The 20,334-nt window shown below is 39.9% G+C and overlaps 1 protein-coding gene across 2 annotated transcripts in view; it reads right to left on the bottom strand.

Moving 5' to 3' along the window:
* DGKK (diacylglycerol kinase kappa) overlaps positions 1–20,334 on the bottom strand; it is a gene marked incomplete at its 5' end in the record, with an annotated part of 139,464 nt that overhangs the window by 35,577 nt on the left and 83,553 nt on the right. For both annotated transcript variants that reach the window (XM_081042492.1, XM_081042493.1), the window contains 6 exons: positions 3,313–3,404; positions 5,118–5,199; positions 6,103–6,242; positions 7,022–7,130; positions 7,864–8,047; positions 16,467–16,569. In XM_081042492.1, the coding sequence (XP_080898618.1) occupies positions 3,313–3,404; positions 5,118–5,199; positions 6,103–6,242; positions 7,022–7,130; positions 7,864–8,047; positions 16,467–16,569 (710 nt within the window). The remainder of the gene's footprint in view (positions 1–3,312; positions 3,405–5,117; positions 5,200–6,102; positions 6,243–7,021; positions 7,131–7,863; positions 8,048–16,466; positions 16,570–20,334) is intronic.

Here is a 20,334-nt window from a genome sequence, read left to right as displayed (position 1 = left end):
GATTCCTTCCCCCCTTCACCCATCCTCCCAAATACCTCCCATATGGCAACCAACAAAATGTTCTCTGTATCTCTGAGTTTATTTCTCTTTCATTTATTCATTTATTTTGTTTTTCAGATTCCACATATAAGTTAAATCATATGGTATTTGTCTTACTCTATCTGACTTATTTCACTCAGCATAATACCCTCAATGTCCATCCGTGTTGTTACAGATGGCAAGATTGCATTTTTTTTTATGGCTGAGTAATGTTCCATTGTGCGTGTGTGTGTAGGTGTGTGTATGTGTTTGTGTGTGTGTGTGTGTGTACATGCACCACTTTTTAATCCACTCATCTCTTGATGGACACTTAGGTTGCTTCCATATCTTGGCTATTGTAAATAATGCTGCAATGAACACATGGATGCATGTGTCTTTTCAAATTGGTGATTTCTTCAGATAAAAAAGCAAAAAGTGGAATTATTGGGTTCTTATTTGTGTCTTGTTATAGCCTTTGTTTTAAAGTCTACTTTGTCTAGTATACTTTTGTCTAGTATACCGTATTTCCCCCCAAATAAGACTGGGTCTTATATTAAGTTTTGCTCCAAAAGACGCATTAGGGCTTATGTTCAGGGGATGTCCTCCTGATAAATCATGCTAGGGCTTATATTCTGGTTAGGTCTTATTTTGGGGGAGACACAGTACTTTGTTTTAAAGTATTGCTACCCCAGCCTTTTTATTTGTTTCTATTTTCATGAAATATCTATTCCCATCCCTTTACTTTCAGTCTGTGTGTCTTTCAATCTGAAATGAGTCTCTTGTAGACAACACAGGTAAGAGTCTTGTTTTCTTATCCATTCAGCCAAAGTACGCCTGCAGATTGGTGCATTTAATCCATCTGCACTTAAAGTAATTGTTGATAGATATGTAGTTTTGCCATTTTATTATTCATAATTTTCATCTTTCTTTTGTCTTAAAGAAGTCCCTCTAACATTCTTTGTAATACTGGTTTGGTAGTGAGGAACCTCTTTAGCTATTTCTTATCTGGGAAGCTCTTTGTCCTTCAATTGTAAATGATAGCTTTGCTGGGTAGAGCAGTCTTGGTTGTATGTCGTTGCTATATATCACTTGCAATATTTCCTGCCACTCCCTTCTGGCCTGCAAAAGTTCTGTTGAGAAATCAGCTGACAGTCTTATGGGAGCTTCCTTGTAGGTAACTAATTGCTTTTCTCTTGCTACTTTTAAGATTCTCTCTTTGTCTTTAACCTTTGGCATTTTAATTCTGATGTGTCTTGGTGTTGGCCTCTTTGGGTTCATCTTGTTTGGGACTCTGTGCTTCCTGGGCATGTATGTCTATTTCCTCCACCAGGTTAGGGATGTTTTTGTGTCATTATTTCTTCAAATAGGTTTTCAATCCCTTGCTTTCTCTCTTCTCCTTCTGGTACCCCTATAATGGAATGTTGGTATGCTTTATGTTGTCCCACAAGCCCCTTAAACTATCCTCATTTTTTTGGATTCTTTTTGCTGTTCTGATTTTTTTTCCCCCTGCTACTTTATCTTCCAAATTGCTGATTCAGTCCTCTGCTTTTTCTAATCCACTGTTGGTTCTCTCTAATGTATTCTTCATTTCAGTTACCATATTCTTCATTTCTGACTGGTTCTTTTTTATGCTTTCTATTTCCATTTTTGTTTCTTATCTCTTTCTTGAAGTTCTCATTCAAATCATTGAGCATCCTTATGATGAGTGTTTTGAACTCTGCATCTGGTAGATTGCTTGTCTCAATTTTATTTAGTTGTTTTTCTGGAGCTTTGTTCTGGTCTTTCATTTGGGACATGTTTCTTTGTCTCCTCATTTGGGCTGCTTAACCCTGTGTTTGTTCCTGTGTATTAGGTATGGTTGCTATGTCTTCAGTTCTGAAAGAGTGGCCTTATGTAGCAGGTGTCCTGTGGGTCCAAGAGGCACAGTCTCCCTGGTCACCTGAAATGGGTGTTCCAAGGGTGTCCCTTGAATGGGTTGTGTGTGCCCTTCTGTTATAGTTGAGCCCTGATTGCTGTTGGCACATCAGTGGGCCTTACTGACCCTCTGGCTGATTTTCTATGAAGAATGACCATTACTATGCCAAATGAGCCGTCATGCCAGGGCTGATCCTAAAGAGCAAATTTTGCTTTAACAGAGTTCTGGTGCCTGCCATGTCTGCCCCTAGTCTGTGTTGTTTGTGGAACTGGTTTGGTGGTGCTCTGGTGTGGTCTGAATCTGGACACTGGGTGTCTTGTCTCTGGGGCCTCTTGGGAGGGGCTCTGGTGTAGGCCAAGTTCAGATGCTGCCCGTGCGTGGCCTGGAGTCACTAACAGTATTTATAAAGTAATCTGCAGTTGGTTGTTGCCTTGCTGGACTTGCAGGTACCTGGGAGAGGCTAGGCAGTGAACTGAGGCCAGCTGTCACATGTCCCTGGTGCTTTTTGAGCTGCTGCCTCAACACTGGAGCTCAGAGGGAGTGAGTTTGTGAGTCAGGGAGTCTGAGCATGGTCCTTTTAAGACCTGCAGTCCCTGGGACTCCAGCAGCCCTCCATCTTACTCAGCCACAATCTGCACTGGTTTTCACAGCCAGAAGTTATGGAGACTTCTCTTCCTGGCACTGAATCCCTGGGCTGGGGAGCCTGGTGTGGGGCTGGGACCTCTCCCTCCAGGTGGAACCTCTGTAGCCAAGATATCCCTCCTATTTCTTAACCGCCACACTGTGGCTGTGGGACCTGCTCCTCCTACCACTCTGAATATGGCTTCTTCTTTATATTTAGCCTTCAGGTGGTTCTCAGTGATAGTTGTTTTGTAATTTAGTTATAATTTTGATGTGGTTGTGGGAGGAGGCAAGCATAGCATTTACCTTACTCCACCATCTTGACCAGAAGTCCTCCCCATCTTCCAAATTTCTAGCCTGCAACTTTGTCTTTTGGAGTAGCAGGAGCCCTCACCCCAATTTCATTTTTTTATCTTAAAGTTTCCATTCAGGAGGTTTGAGTTGGGAGAAATTCAATTTGGGAAGATAAACATATACAACAGGCCTTCAAATAACATTGTTTTGTTCAATTTCATTTTGTTATAACATTGATGAGATGCTGTAGGAACTTAACTATATCAATTAGCCTATGGTAAAACTGATTTTTGTTGTACATTTTCCACCACAGTTCCAAGAACATGTTGCAATGTCAAGTAAGTACTTACTGTACTTTCCTTGGCCTCAACACCCCAAGCTATCAAAATGAGCCCCATCTTTGATTGAGAAACTGCCATGAGGGGCAAAACACCCCAAAGGTTGAGAGTCTAAGGAAGACTGACCTGGTTGCGATGATCATCTCTACGGGGTAGCTGGCCTTCAAGATTTTGTTCAACTCGGTGGTTGCAGATTCTAAGTGTTGGATGGCAGCAGCCTAGGGGGAGAAAGGAGTGTTCAGCCCTGGAACCTTAGCACTGTGATATAGTGTGCTGCCCATCCTCATCTCCTCATTATTTCCTACTGACTCTACCATCATCTCAGCTGCCTCTCTGGATATAATCATAAGCAAAGAATTCTTGTTGAAGATCCCCATAGATAGTCTTAGATCTGTGGTCATTCTAAAAACAAGAGATGTATATTGTTTCCTCTCATTTCAATTAATACTCAAAAATTCATATGAAGGTGGTACTGTTTGTTTCATGTTTCAAACGAACAAACAATTTCATATTACATAGCTAGTCAGTAATAGATTTTGGATTCAAACCCACATCTTTCCAATGCCAGAGTGTCATCTCTTATATAATAATACTATTAATGATAATAGCATCCACTTATATAGTACATACTATGTGCCAGGCTCTGTAACAACCCTATGAGATAAGGATTGTTATTATCCCCATTTCACAGAACAGAAAACTGAGGCACAGGAAAAGGTGGAGCTGATAAGTGGCAGAGTCAGTATTCAATTTCAGGTAGTCTGGCTCTTGAGTCTGTACTCTTAACTACAACTTGTACTCCTCCCTCTCCATCACCCCTTACATTCAAGCATCTACCAAGTCCTAATGATTCTATATCTTTAAAATGTCTTATATATGTCCACTTCTCCTTATCCCTGTTACCATTTCATCAGTCCAAATCATCTTCTTTTGCCTAGACAATTACAGCATCTCCTATTTTTTCTTCTTGCTTCTAGTCTTTATTCTTTCAATTGTTTCTCCACATACATGGGACTCCACTGCTTAAAACCTTTCTATAGATAACAGAATAGATAGATGGATAGATTTGTAATAAAGTATAGTAAAATATTAATGACAGAATCTACCATTTAAAAATTTCCTGTATGTTTGCAAATTTTCATAGTAATATTGGAAAAAAAACCTTTCTATAATTCTCATTACTCTTAGGATAAAAGTTCAAACTTCCTACCATGGTTTACCAGGTTCTTCCTGGCTTGGCCGCTGATTATTTCTCCAGCCTCATCTTTAGTCATTCTCCCTGTATATGCCCTCCCTGGCCCCTATGCCTTAGATATTATGAATGTCTTTTAGTTCTGTGAATATTCCATGCTTTCTCTTGTCTGTGGAACAACACACACTGTTTCATTTCTCTGGAACATGCCTCCTCTTTCCTGTTATCCTGGTTAACTCCTTCTGGTCCTTGAATTTCTTCTGAAACAGTGCTTATTATGAGAAGCTTTCCCTGATTTCCCTCAGACTGGGTTAAGTACACCTGCTGGATGTTCCAAACCCACACTATTTCCTTGTATACTAATACTCATACTACTTTATAAAAACTATTGTTTTACCACTGCAACTAGACTAGGAGCTCTATGACAGCATGGACTGTGCCATTCATTTTTTATCAACTAGCATATAAGAAGGGCTGCTAGAATAGTATCTCACACATAATTAATCCATAAGTATTTTTCATAAATATTTTGAGTGAATGAATAAGTAAATGGCTGAATGAATTATAACCCCAATAGCTAACAGTTTTTGGTAAACAGCTGCTGATTGACATGTCCCCAGTTTTCAATGATTTCATCCTCATCAAGCTCATGGCAATACAAATCTCCTGTCTGGGTTTTACCTATTATTTCACTGTATAATATAGATGTTGGCTTCAATTACACCTGGGCAGTAATTACCTCAAATCCAGGTACATCCATTTCAACTTGTCCTCTTAGCAATGGGGTTTGTCTGGGATTCTCACGGATCATCACACTCCACCTGAAATGAAGATAAAAGACAGACAGATATTTAGGACTCTGTTGCATCACAGGCTGGCATCAATGTTTCACATAGCAAAAAGTGGTCAGAACGTTTATGTATTAGGGAGAGAGGGATTTACGCATTAGGTATGCCTAAGCTATCTCAGGTCACCTGATCTCAAGGTATACCACAAGAGGGGCCTCTGTCCCATGACTTCTCTAGGATAGTGTGATGGAATGAATTCCGCCACAGGGTTCTGAGAGAGCAGTGCTTCTCAACCAGAGGTAACTATCAAGATCACCTGATGTGGTTTTGTAAAATACACATATCAGGGACCTACCCAAGACCTACTAATAAGAATTTTTGTGGAAGGGCCCCGCTTGGTATCTTGAGAAAGCTCCCCAGGATATCCTTATAGGCAGTCATAAGTCAAATACTATCCCCCAGCATAGAAAGTCTTTCTTCTCAGAAGATAAGATGGCAATACTCTCTCTTCTCTAGAGCAGAGACAACATAGGCCAATTGTTTATGAACCTTTTTTTTTTAGTTTCTTTGAGAACTTGATGAAGCTATAAAATAGTTTCTATACTATTCTAGACTAGAATAGAAAGATGGAATCTTTCCTAAGAGAAAATATGCTTACATAGATAATTAGCTATGCAATTTGAAGGAGGTACACAGAACACTTGAAATTTACTCATGGAGCTCCATCTCTACCATATTTTAAGTTAATGAAAGGCTTTAGTGATGTTTGAAGGATATATGGCAGACCTTGGCTTCCTAATAGTTAAGGGCCCCCCAAACTGCTCTGCACTGAAGCCAGAAACGGAGGTTAGAGCATTCCTGATTGAGGCGATGTAACTGGGAGTAACTGGTGTGCAACTGGAAAAGGCACAATGGCCTGATCTTTCAACTACTCACCTGTCTAGAATCCTCACACTAGCCTGTTTTACTCTGTTGAGGATGTTCTGGGGTGACTTGTTTTTGTTCCAGAACGCACCCCAGCCTAGGACACGGGCCAGATCATTGCCAGTTCCAAGCGGGATGACTGCCAGCTGACACTGCAAGAAAAAAACCAGGCACTCTTTTCAGACAGTCCTACCAAGATCCACCAATAAAATAACCCAGAAGGTGCTCTTTGGGAAAGATTGTGGTTTCAAAGCCAGTGGCAGTAAGGGACTTCTGATTCTAGGGAATATGATAGAAGATATTGGAATTTAAGTGAAATTTTCCCTAAGGAGTTGGGTCCCACTCTTGGCCATACGGAACCTAATCAGTAAAGGGAAAAGTTGCTGGAGTATGCCAATATGTATAGCCATGCTTATAAAAGAGAAATATAGCCACAGATTTCTATCGAGGCTGAGCCAAAGAGACGAGGTGCTTTAGGAGATAAACTTACTGGGTTCAGAAGAGTAGAGGGCTGCTTAGGGAAAGGGGGGAGAGGTACAGGAGAGTTTCTGCTACTCTTGCCTCAAGAGGTGTAGGAAATTAGGGACTGAATGTTGCCTGAGGCCACTTCTGTGTGTGTGTGTGTGTGTGTTTGTGTTTGTGTGTGTGTGTGCTCTCCTCTTCAAATTTTCACTTTGGGGCTTGGGGAATAGAGCACTGCTCATTTTTTTTCTGCCAACTCCCTCATTTTTCCTTCCACAGGTAGACAACCAGAAAATGGTCTAAGTGAGCAGGCTTACAGTGGGAATCTACCAGTCAGGTTGAGTATGAAACCAGTGGGAAACATGTATTTTACAGACAAGGAGAGTCAAGACCAAGGACTTCTTGGGATGAGAAGCTCCACACCCCAGTCTCTCTAGCAATGGCTAAACTGAGTCAGCTAGGAACTCACCCTTTCATGTAATCCAAAGGCATCAATCAGGGATAACACCCAGCTCACACTGCCATCTCCACCACAAACTACAATGCGAAAGCGAGTGAAGTTCTTGAACATGGACAGCCTGGAAAGAAAAGGGGAAAAGAGAGTCATTTCATGAACTGCTGGGTTTTACAGCTCACTCCTGCCACATGTCAGGGCCCAAGATGCTGCTGCTTCTTCCTCCGCACCTGCTAATAGGCTACCTGTCTTCTTTCCCTTGCCCCCATTTCTGTGTGCTGAATATTATAGGTAATGCTCCCACAGGCACTCCTAAATATCAGGCCTTGCCTCAACCCACACTATTCCATGCCCAAGCTTGTTCCGGAAGCTACTGACAACCTAGCTAAATCTACTTGTTGAGGTCCAGGAAATATGCCTCACATTGTAGCCAGTGGGCTCATAGAAACCAGGGCTGAACAGCCAGGTGATCTTCAAATAAAAGAGGCCTGTCATAGAGATATATCTATTTGGGCCGAGGAAAAAGAAAGAGCTAGTGATAAGAAAAGTGGACAGCAATATTCATTTGCTTCCTCGTCTGATGTCAGGAGACATAGTTTTACCTTTTCCAATGAAAGAAGATGGAGCAAATAGTAGAGCAGGACATGGGCTTAAAAGGATTTCTGGGCGAGAACCAGAAGTCCTCCAACCATCCACCCCCAAATGCTCTGGAGTTATGTGTTTGTGTCCTGACTTGAGAAAATGGATCTTTCCTGCCCACATACTCAAACTAATTCCAGGAAGCCTATCCTAGTCTAGAATGTACAGAAGGTGGAGTCTTTACTATATACCCACTATATCTCTTACCCCGTGCTTACCCGGCTTCAGGTCCACCCTTCGCCAGGTCAAACACTTGAGACGGGTTAAGGTATTGCTTAAATTTTCGGAGGAAGACGATCCCTTGGTGATCGCCACTTTTGGAGTTGATGAAGATGAGAAGGGGACATGAACAGGCTGATGACCAATCGAGATCCCAGTAGTCTGAAGCTACTACTAATTGGCCTAATACACACACACAACAAAAAGAAAAAGAAGGGGAAAAGAACAGGGGCATTGAGATAGATACAAGACATGACAACATCAAACTTTGCAAAGACTTTAAAAAAAAACAGTTTTATTGACGTATAGTTGATATACAAAGAACTGCACATATTTAATATGTACAATTTAATGAGTTTAGACATATGCAGGCATCCATGATACTATCACCACAATCAGGGTAACAGACATATGCAATATCTCCCAGAGTTTCCTTGCGCCCTAGACTCATGAGATGGCGGAACAGAGGGAAATCAGTACAAATCCCAAGGTGTTTTTATTAAAAAAAAAATTAAAAAATCCCAGCTGGCTTTTGCCCAGCTATTGCCAGGCAACCAACATTTGCTGAGCAACTACTACATTCTAATCATCATGCTAGATACTGCTAGGGGTATAGCCCCTGCCCTCAACCTGGGGAGACAGGCTTATACACAAGAATATGTTAGAACACAAAGATTAAGGAAATTGGTGCCACAACCAAGGATTAATGAAATGTTGAGGGTAAACTGAGGAAGGAGAAGGTTGAGAACCCAAGAGAAGGATCAGCACGCCAATTAGTCCTCTCTCTGCCTGGGATAGCTTGGTTCTCACAGTGAGAAGATACCAGGTAAGGAGGAAAGGGAGGAAAGGCTGCCGTTCAGCCAGGAGGTAATGATAGGACATATTAATGTGGGTTGAAGTAGGGAGCTTTAATCACTCCTATAAGGCTCTGACAGAGCAATCCAAGTTGTAAGAACTTTCAGGGGAAACAAGACTGTAGGGAAATTGCCTGGATAAGAGAGAGGCTTTTAATAATCCCCCACACTGAAGTTCCTCATAGAGCAGTGGAGTTATAGAAGTCTAAATTGCCATACCCTGCCAGGTCATGCTGAGTCTTAGAGCCTATTGGCAGGGAGGTAGGCAGTGAGCAATGGTCCCCTAGGAGATGCTAGACAAATTGTGTGTCCCCAAACCTCTGAACTTGTGGCTTGCCAAGGATGCCCTAACGAAAATAAATGCAAGGGGCAAAAAGCATGTGGCTTGCTCCTGAATGGTGTGGGCCAGGACGAAGTGTTGAGATGTCCCATTTGTTGTAGCCTGGGTGAAAGGGAGCCTGAAGGAAGACTGATGACTTGAACAGATTTCATGCTGTTTTGCCTAGAAAAATCTAAAGCAGTGTTCCTCTATGGGCCAATTTCTAAGCCAGCTAGCCAATCATGCACCACATTTTCTGAGCTTGCCAGGACTTACAGCTAAGGAGAGTCTGTCTGCTACGTCCCTCCAATAGCATAGCTTGGAAGTACTTACTCTCTCTGAACACATTATGCAAAAATAGTACCCTTTTCAACATCTTTTTTATTACAAAAGGTAATATGTTAACACAATGGTAGTTAAGACATATTAACTCATTCATTCAGCAACCTATGTATTGAGGTCATTCTTTGTGCCTGTCCTTGTTATGTTCTGAGAATACAGTGGTGGACAAGATAGAAATAGTCTGCTCTTGTGGAACTTATATTTTAATAGAAGGGGACAGGGCATAACAAATAAATACAGAAAATAATGTGATTTGAAGAAAAATAAAGCAGGAAAATGGGATGGAGACTGAAGAGGGTGTTATTTTAGACAGGGTGGTCAGGGACAGCTTCTCTGGGGAGGTGACATTTGAGATGAGACTTGAATGATGTGAGGAAGTGAGCAATACAGATACATGGGGGGAAAGGTTTTTGGTTTTTCTTGGAGGGGGGATGGGGAGATAAGACAAAAAATAAGTGCTAGGAGTCAGAAAGGGAGACTCTGTAGGGTGTCTGAGGACCAGTGAAGAGAATAGCATAGCTGTTATTGAGTGAATGAGGGAGAGAGTGGCAGAAGAAGAGGTCAGAGAGGTGACAGGCACCAGACACAATGACAGAAAGATGTTAGAGGAAACAGAAAATAAGGGTGAGACTATTCAGTATGGAATTGAAACATTAGGGGTCAGGTCACAAGATATATGAGGAAAATAGTCAAAAGGTGGTATCTTTTTTATGTGCTTGCTCCTCTATCAACCAACAATGTAGGCTCCAACTCATGGCCTGGCCCCAGTCTTACCTCTGTTTTAGAAATTGATTCTGCTCTATGCTTACCTTCCTCACTCAACAACCTCCTGTCAACACCCTGTAGGTGAGCATGTGACTTTTAGTATATACCCCAGTTAGAGGATTAATGGAAACAGCTTCCTGCCAACAGCTAGTGGACCTGTGAAGTGTGCTTGGAAGAAAGAATTCCCCATGCCAAACATCCTGAAATAGACCTGTCTATGCCCCCAATGTTTTTTTAAGTATCAAAGACCCTTTCGATCAGTCCCTTTCTAAAGATTAGGTAGCAGTGGCAGTGAGACCAACTACTGTGAGCTATTTGGGTCTCAGTTTCCTTATCTATAAAGTGGCCATTCAAAAAACTAACTTGTTTTCTAGTGTTTAGATGCAAGTAAGCTAGCTGTTATGCTGATGAGAAAAGGAAATATAAATTGGCTCTTAAAGGTGAAAAGAAGAGCAAACTTATTCATAATAAGAAAGATACTAATTAAAACTAGGCCATGGTATCATTTTTTTCTTGTTCAGAAGATGGGCAAAGAAAAAAACCCAGATAACACGCTTGATTGTAGAGGCCATGGGGAAATATGCACTCTCATACACTGAAGATGGAAGTGCAAAGTGACACAAATCCTATAAAGGACGATTTGACAGTACTTAGGAAATTAACAAAGGCGTATGCATTTTTGACCCAGTAATTACGTGTCTGAGATTGTTTTTCCTACAGGTATATATGTAAAATGACCTGTATGAAGTTGTTCATTGCAACATTGTTTGTAATAGGAAAAGACTGAAAACTACCAAATTATCCATTAATAAGGGACTAATTCAATAAATTATGGTATGTCCATATAATGGAATATCTTGTAGCTGTAAAAAAGAGTGAGGAAGCAATCTTTTGTTGATACAAAAAGATCTCCAAAATATACTGTGAAGGAGGAAAAGCAAAGCAAAGTGCAGAACAGCATGTATAAGTGTTTTAAAAAAAGGAGGGCTCATAGTCACATACAATAGTTTTGTGGTTACCAGAGGGTAAGGGGGGTGGGGGGTGGGAGATGAGGGTAAGAGGGATCAAATATATGGTGATGGAAGGAGAACTGACTCTGGGTGGTGAACACACAATGGGATTTATAGATGATGTATTACAGAATTGTACACCTGAAATCTATGTAACTTTACTAACAATTGTCACCCCAATAAATTTAAAAAAAGGAGGGATAAGTATATATATATATATATATATATATGCATATATATATATATATATATATATATTTGTATATACATGAAGAAATACTGGAAGGTATTCAATAAACTAAACTAAAGGTAGTAGTTAATCGTAAGCAGCAGGGATGGGGTAGAGGTGTAGGAGATTGTGAAGATCAGGAAAAGAATAGCAGAAAGATATTTTACTACATATTACGTGTGCATGTGTGTTTCCATTGTTAAAAGATACTTAATACATGTGAAAATATTAAGCAGTCAAGAATTGAGAATTAGGAAAAAATAATTATACTAATGCTATCCGTAAGTTAAATAGTCGTCAGGGTATGGCTGAAATTATTTATAGAGCTATTTGACAGCTTGGAGCATGGGCTGCCTTCTGTAGTGTACCTTTACAAGAGATTGCAGCTGTGTGCCAGAGCTAGTTGCCCCCTAGGTTTATTCACTAACATAAAGCAAACATCTTAACTTCTTTGGGTATTCATTTCTCCATACGTAAATAGTATCATGTTGCAATAATTACTAAAATAATCCAGGGTGGGGATGGAAAGCCACTAGATGAAGAGAAAATTCTGTAATTAAGGCAACTTAAACTTCAGTGTCAAACCTAATTTCGTCACAGATGGGAAGAAGGGAAAGCAGCGCTGGCAGGAAGTCATTCCCAGGACAACACAAAGGCAGTCCCATTTAGCATTTCCCCCATAGTCGGAGAACATCTGACTTTGAGCAAGGCCAAGTTTGTCAAGAGAATCTTGTGAACAAGGTGAAAGAAAGGGGTGGCATTGTGGGCTGAAATGTAGTAATGTTAGGCAGGTTCATAACCAGGTGAATAATCATGGCCATAAGGTTGCTTTTGAATAGGGTGATGTTAATTGTAAGGGAGTGTACTGTATTATTTAACAATTTTTATCAATTCAAGCGAAAACATAGAAGGCTAGCTTGTCAACTTTGAAGTACCCCAAATTGGAGGGAGAGCTACTGGATGACAGAATCAAGACTGAAAAATGACTTCAATGGACAGATAGGTCAAAGTCACCAAGACAAAAAGAGATAAATTTGAAGCTTGGCCTTTAGGCTCAAGGGCATAAATTGCAGCGGAACAGGACAGCAGGAACTTGGCTTGGCAGCATCAAGTGTGAAAAGGGCTTAGGGGATTTAGTTGACTTTAAGCTCCAGATGAGTCAACAGCCTGAAAGAGCCTTTCAAAAAAAAAAAAAAAAAACAACAAAACTCATGCACCTTTGAGCTGCATTAATATAACCACAGTTCCCCACACTGAGAGGGAGCCAATAGTCCCTCTCAAATTTGTTCAGTTCATACCATCGAAGGATGTTAAATTAGCATAAGGTTGGCTTACTGTTCCACTTTCTGTGTTTTAAAATCCTCTTTTACAAATGTTAACTCAGCCCTCACAATGCACCTGAGTACAACGATTATTCCCTTACTGTCAGGAAACAAATGATAGATAAAGCACAGAGAGGTTAAGTAACTTGTCTAAGCTCACACAGTTAGTAAATGATGGAATGTGCTCCCAGGTCTAGTAGCATCAGCATGGTCTGGGGACTTGTTAGAAATGCAAATTCTTGTGCCATACCCACATTTACTGAATCAAAAGTTCTGGAGGGGGTAGGGCCTAGAAATCTGTGTTTTAATAAGCCTTCCGGATGATTCTGATGCTTTCTTATGTTTGACAACCACTGCACTCTACTCAAGATGAGTCAGGGATGCTGTTTCAGTCATCTCTTATTTTCTAGATTGCTTATCACCGAGCCTTACATATAGTCAGTATTCCATAAATATATTAATGAATTCATGTAACAAATCTTGACTGTGCATATGCCATGTACCCAGGTTTGAGTTAAGTGCTAGGGACAGAGAGTTCACAGTCTGAAGTGGGAAACAGATATGTGATGAACTATATTATATAGTGTGTTAGGTGCTCTGAGATATGTTTTGGGTTTACAGCAAATAAAGTAATTTGGGAAAGGGGGGAAAGGCAATTATAGAGGCTGTTAAACAGTAGATAATGTTTGATTTTTTTATCACCCTATAAGATGAGAGAAGAAATTTACCAAGCAGACTGGATAGGAAAAAGGAATAAGTAGAAACTGTTCTCAAAAATTAGAGTCTGTTGACTAAATAAATGAATGAGTGCTACTTAACAATGGCAAGTGCTTCCTCAGGGCATCATCAGCTGGATGCCTCCATCCTGGATGCTGGAGAAGGGATTCTCTAGCCTGGACAGAAGGGTTGGACCAGATCATCTTTAAGGACCTTATCATCTCTAAAATGGGGTGGGACTTCCCACCAGGAAACTTATCCATTAAAGAGCGTATTTGCCTAGGCCAAAAAGCCAAGAAGACTCAAAAAGATAGGGAGGTCTTAGAAGACAGTCCGAAGAAATCACATGCCAAACAGTGCATGATAGAAAGAAGGGTTCTCAAGAGTGAGATTCAATTGAATCAAGATTGCAGATGACTGGAGGAAAGGCTAAAGGCTAACTCATGAGGCATTAGATGACATACAAAGAATTACTTAGCCCAGGTGCTTTTAAGAAATAATATCATGTCATCGGTAGAAAGCAAAAGAAAGCAAGGGCATTAGTTGATGATCTATAACAAGAATAAAAAGTTATATAGGACAGGAAAAAACTGAAAACAAAGAAACAAATTCTATAACAACAGGAAGCACAGAACCTGATGGGCCAATTATAAAGGAGAGGTGTTAGCCCCTTAATACCTATTAGGGGTGATTTGTGAGATGCTGAGGTAGGCATCCTTCAGTCTTCTCAAAGACATTTTCCCCAGGTCCTTGTGGGCGTGAGCAAAGTCTCAGATAGAAAACTAGGGTGACTTTCATTAGCAGCTTGAACTTGCTGAGCTGACTAGTTTGCTACTTTTCCTCTTCCCTGAGAGAGGTTAGCTTTGTTTGTGCACGTCCTTATGGGACATATGAGTATACTTGCCTGCAGAAACCTGTGTGAATGGCTCATTCCATGTACCAAAGTCTATTCTGTGTTTGGGTTGGAAAAGAAACTGGAAGAGACTAGAGTGGTTCTGAGTGTATGTACTTGTATAAGCACACATATGCACATGTGTTATGTCTCATTCCAAGACATACAGAGTGAAACTAATCATGCACAAACTGAAATTAATGGGCAGTGTCTATCTCTTTACTGGCTTAATGAAAGGGTAGCATGTCAGTTGGTAAGTACCATATTTTGCCATGTATAGTGCACACCCACGTCTTTGGCCCAAACATTCAGGGGAAAAAAAATCTTTCATTTTAATTTTTTAATTCAAAATCTATGTAACTTTGCTAACAATTGTCACCCCAATAAACTTTAATTTTAAAACTTTTTAAATTTGTTTACATGTAGGTACTTGTTTTTTGTATTGTAAAGGAATTTTAGCATTTATTTTTTAACATATTATGGTACAAGAAATTTTAGGTAGCAAATAATTACAAAACACAAGAACAGATACAAGGTACAAGATATTTTATGTACCAGTAACAAATTTACGATATTTATATATCACAGAAGGCCAAGAACTCTTCGTCGTTGCAAGCTCATCATAAGTTCAACAAAATTGATTATCATATTCCAGGGTATTATTTTGCATATGGATATCGTTATTGATGTCTAGAATTACACTTTTAACTCATAAGCATAAATAAAAGAATTAAAAACATTTATATAGATACAGAATTAGTACTACCCATATATAATGTGCATCCTTATTTTTCCCTCACAAATTTGGGCAAAAAAGTGCACATTATACATGGCAAAATACGGTATATTAAGTTTCTAAACTTTGTAGTGTTTGTAAAATAGGTCAGGTCTTTTTAGCTGTGATATGTAATTTTCATTTTTATAGCTCCCATTCTTAAATAATGAGTAATGGGAGAAGCAAATGAACAACTCAGTGGTAGAAAGGAGAGCCTCTCAGAAGAAGCAAAGGAAAAGTGAGGTGAACTAAAAAAGGCATCATTAGCAAGTGCTAAACTGAATTATCCCTGTTGGAGTCTACAGTTTTCATTAGGCTAGAAGACTTGGGATTTAGTTTTCTGGTCTTTTTGGGGCTATGTTTCTGGGTATTTAGGCCCTTTACATATTATCACTTATCCTCACAATATATATCATTCCCATTTACAGATGAGGAAAGTGAAACTTCAAGAATGTAAGGGACTTAAGCAAGGACACCTAGCTAGTAAGTGACTAAGATTCATCATTGCCTGGCCTTTGTTTTTCCCCTTACACTATGCTGTCTCCACGTCTCACCTATTTTTAAAAAAACAAACACAAAATTAAACAAAATATCCCTCTCCTTTGCCTCTGCTTTCTCTGTTTTAATATCTCTAGACCTCCTGATAGAAGACTCTATACAATGTTCATTCTTGCTGTATTGATTTCATTGCTACCTCCTTTCTCTGTAAGCTCCTACAAGTGGTTGACATTCCTAACATTTTGTCATCTCCAGGTGTCTCTACCACTCCTTTGGTTCTTAGTCTATGGTACCTTAATTTGTCAATTGTCATATTATATCAATATCCTGGGTCCAAAATAACTGTAAGCTCTGGCAATGTCCATATCTTGGATCTTTTTGTAGCCTTCAAACACCTTATGAATAGAGTTCTCAATAAATCACTCACGTCCAGGAGTGACAAAACATCAACAGAGTGTGTTGGGGCAATGGAGTGTGTTAGATTTGGGGACAACCTTGGTGTTAGTTTTGATTTTAAAAGTAACATGACCTGAGCCTTCATGCAGTTCTTCCTTAACCACCTGAATGAGAACAAACTTATTTCATGGATTATCTAGTGTCTAGAAATCATGAAAAAGCTGAAATCAATTCTTATCAGTCAGAAATGATTGTGAGAGAGGCTACAGAGAACATGCCCACATACATATACACCATAAATATCAACATTCACCATCCCAAAGGTCTAAAGAGACATGAATTATTTGTACACATATGCACATTCCTTCTCTCCAGAAATGTTTGACTGGTTGAGGAGAATAATTTAATCATAGTCCTTACCCCAGTCTTTGCACCTTCCCTCCCTCCCCAGTGTATTTCTGAGGTTAATGTTTAGCTACTCACCATCTCCTTTAGGGTCGCTTAGGGCAGTGGGAGGAATCACTGATGTTCGATGGCTTCCAAAGCAGCATTCCTTGGAAAACCGTCTCCTGCAGTCATCATGCACCTGAAATGACAAGAGAAGAAAAGAGAAAAACAAAGGATGGGGGAGAGAAAAGGATAACATTGATTAGTCTTGAGTCCCAATTCCAAGATTTGAGTACTCAGAGTTTGAATTTCCCTTTCTGAGGTTTGGTGCTATACACATACCCCTGACACAATCTGGACACCTTCTCTCCACCTTGAGCCTGTACCATCCCCGAGTGTGGCCTCTGAACTACTCCTTTCAAATGTGTTCTCAGAAGATACACATCATAGGCACTGAGAAGACACCAATCTTAGGGCACAACCTTAGGGACTACAAAATGGGGAGTTTACTTACAGCATAAGCGTGCTAATCCTGATAATATGCTGTTATACTTCAATCCTTACAACAACTGTGTGTGGCAGGGAAGACATTATGAAGTTCATTTTGGAAATGAGAATACCAAAGCTCATAGATGTAAAGGATCTTGCTCAAGGTCAAACAGCTGGGAAGTGACAGAGCTGACACTCTGATGCCTTCCCCACTAGTGATCATTCTGCTGAGATTTCTGACATCTTCATGCACTACTTCTGGACAATTATAACATTCCTAGAGGACATGAACCTGGCCTGATTATGCAAAAGCAATTAGCAGAGAACCAGAGGATACCATAGTTTTCTTTTTTTAAAATTGAGATTATAATTGACATACAACATTATATTCAGGTGAACAACATAATGATTTGATATTTATATATATTGCAAAATGATCACCACAATAAGTCTAGTTAATGTCTGTCACCATACATAGTTACAAAATGTTTTTTCTTGTGGCGAGAATTTTTAAGATTTACTTTCTTGGCAACTTTTAAATATGCAACACAGTATTATTAACTATAGTCACCATATTGTGCATTAATTACATCCCCAGGACTTATTTATTTTATAACTGGAAGTTTGTATCTTCGACCCCCTTCACCCATTTTGCCCACCCCAACACCTATCTCTGCTAACAAGCAATCTGTTCCCTATGTCTATAAACTCAATTTCTTTTTTTGTGTTTTTTAGATTTTATTGGGGAAGGGGAACAGGACTTTATTGGGGGAACTGTGTGTACTTCCAGTACTTTTTTTCCAAGTCAAGTTGTCCTTTCAATCTTAGTTGTGGAGGGTGCCATTCAGCTTCAAGTTGTTGTCCTTTCAGTCTTAGTTGTGGAGGGCGCAGCTCAGCTCCAGGTCCAGTTGCCATTGCTAGTTGCAGGGGGTGCAGCCCACCATCCCTTGTGGGACTCGAGGAATCGAACCAGCAACCTTGTGGTTGGGAGCCCGCACTCCAACCAACTGAGCCATCTGGGAGCAGCTCAGCTCAAGGTGCCTTGTTCAATCTTAGCTGCAGGGGACGGAGCTCACCATCCCTTGTGGGACTCCAGGAATTGAATTGGCGACCTTGTGGTTGAGAGCCCACTGGCCCAAGTGGGAATCGAGCCGGCAGCCTTTGGAGTTAGGAGCGTGGAGCTCTATCCGCCTGAGCTACCGGGCCCGCCCCAGTTTCTTTTTTTTTAATTAAAATTTATTGGGGTGACAATGGTCAACAAAACTATTAGGTTGGTGAAAAAGTAACAGCGGTTTAAAAGGTTAAAAGTAATTGCGAAAACCACAATTACTGTTGCACCAACCTAATACATAGGTTTCAAGTGTACAATTCTATAATGCATCATCTATATATTGTATTATGTGTTCATCACCCAGAGCCAGTTCTCCTTCCATCAACATATATTTCACCCCCTTTACCCTCTTCTACCATCCCTCCTCCCCGGTTACCCTCTGGTAACCACTAAACTATTGTCTGTGTCTATGAGTTTTTGTTTATTTGTCTTGTTCCTTTGTTGCCTTCAGTTTTATATCCCACATATAAGTGAAGTCATATGGTTCTTGACTTTTTCTGTCTGACTTATTTCACTTAACATAATAATTTCAAGATCCATCCACGTTGTCACAAATGGCAGTATTGATACAGCCACTATGGAAAACAATATGGAGGTTCCTTAAACAATTAAGAATAGATTTACCATATGACTCAGCAATCTCTCTCCTGGGTATCTACCCCAAAAATTTGAAAACATTTATCTGTAAAGATATACGTACTCTAATGTTCATTGCAGCATTATTTATGGTGGCCAAGACATGGAAACAACCAGTGTCCTTCGATAGATGATTGGATAAAGAAGATGTGGTATACATACACAATGGAATACTACTCTGCCATGAGAACTCAGTTTATTTTAAGATCCCATGTATAAATGAGATCAAATAGTATTTGTCTGTCTCTGACTTATTTCATTTAGCATAATGCCCTCAGGGTCCATCCATATTGTAAAAAATGACAAGATTTCCTTCTTTTTGTGGCTACATGGTATTCCACTATGTATATACATACATTTTCTTTATCCATTCATCGATCAGTGGAAACTTACATTATTTCTATATCTTGGCTACTGTAAATAATGCTGCAATGAACATGGAGGTGCATATATCTTTTCAAGTTAGTGTTTCATTTTCTCCAAATAAATAACCAGAAGTGGAATTGCTAGATCATATGTTTGTTCTGTTTTATTTTTTTGAGGAACCTCCATACATGTCTTACATGTTTTCTGTTTTACACCAATTTACATTCCCACCAACAGTGCACAAGTGTTCCATTTTCAACACATAGTGGTTAACACTTGTTATTTCTTGTCTTTTTTATGATAGCCATTGTAACAGGATGAAGCAATATCTCACTGCGGTTTTGATTTCTATTTCCCTGATATTAATGAGGTTGAGCATCTTTTCATATGTCTGTTGGCCATCTGTAGGTCTTCTTTGGGGAAAAAATGTCTATTCAGAACATCTTTCCATTTAAAAAAACAAACAACCTTTTATTTATGTTATGTGTATTTTTTCAGGACCCATCAACTCCAAGTCAAGTAGTTGTTTCAATCTAGTTGTGGAGGGTGCAGCTCACACTGGCCCATGCAGGGATCGGACTGACAACCCTGGTGTTACAAGCATCGTGCTCTAACCAATTGAGCTAAATGGCCACCCCATCTTTTCATTTTAAATAGAATTCTTTTTTTTTTTTTGCTATTGAGTTGTATGAGTTCTTATATAATTTAAATATTAACTGCTTATCAGATATATGATTTTCAAATATTTTCTCCCAATCAGTAGGTTGCCTTTTTATTTTGTTGATGGTTTCTTTGATGTGCAGAAGCTTTGAAGTTTGATGTAGTCCCAGTGGTTTATTTTTGCTTCTGTTACCTTTGCTTTTGGTGTGAAATCCAAAAAGTTATCACCAAGACTGATGTCGAGGAGTTCACTGACTACATTTCTTCAATTTCTTTTCTTTTTTTTCTTTTATTTTGGAATATTAGGGAACAATATGCTTTTCCAGGATCTCAAGCCTTATTTTTTAAAAATCTAGTTATGGGGGGCAGAGCTCAGCTCCAAGTCAAGTCATTGTTTTCAATCTAGTTGTGGAGGGTGCAGCTCACTGGCCAATGTGGAACGAGAACCAGGTACCTTGGTGTTATGAGCACCGTGCTCCAACCACTGAGTGCGCTCACTGGCGGCTCAGTTCCAAGCTCAAGCCATTGCTTCTCACTGGCCCATGTGGAATTCAAATTAGCGACCTTGGTGTTATGAGCAGTACGCTCCAACCACTGAGCCCGCCCACTGTTGGCTGAGCTCCAAGCTCAAGCCGTTGTTTTCAATCTAGTTGTGAAGCACCCAGTTCACTGGCCCATGTGGGAATAGAACCAGCAACCTTG

The sequence above is a fragment of the Rhinolophus hipposideros genome, assembly GCF_964194185.1.
Source record: "Rhinolophus hipposideros genome assembly, chromosome: X".
NCBI classification, from domain to species: Eukaryota; Metazoa; Chordata; class Mammalia; order Chiroptera; family Rhinolophidae; genus Rhinolophus; species Rhinolophus hipposideros.
This window is presented reverse-complemented; position numbering and strand designations above follow the sequence as displayed.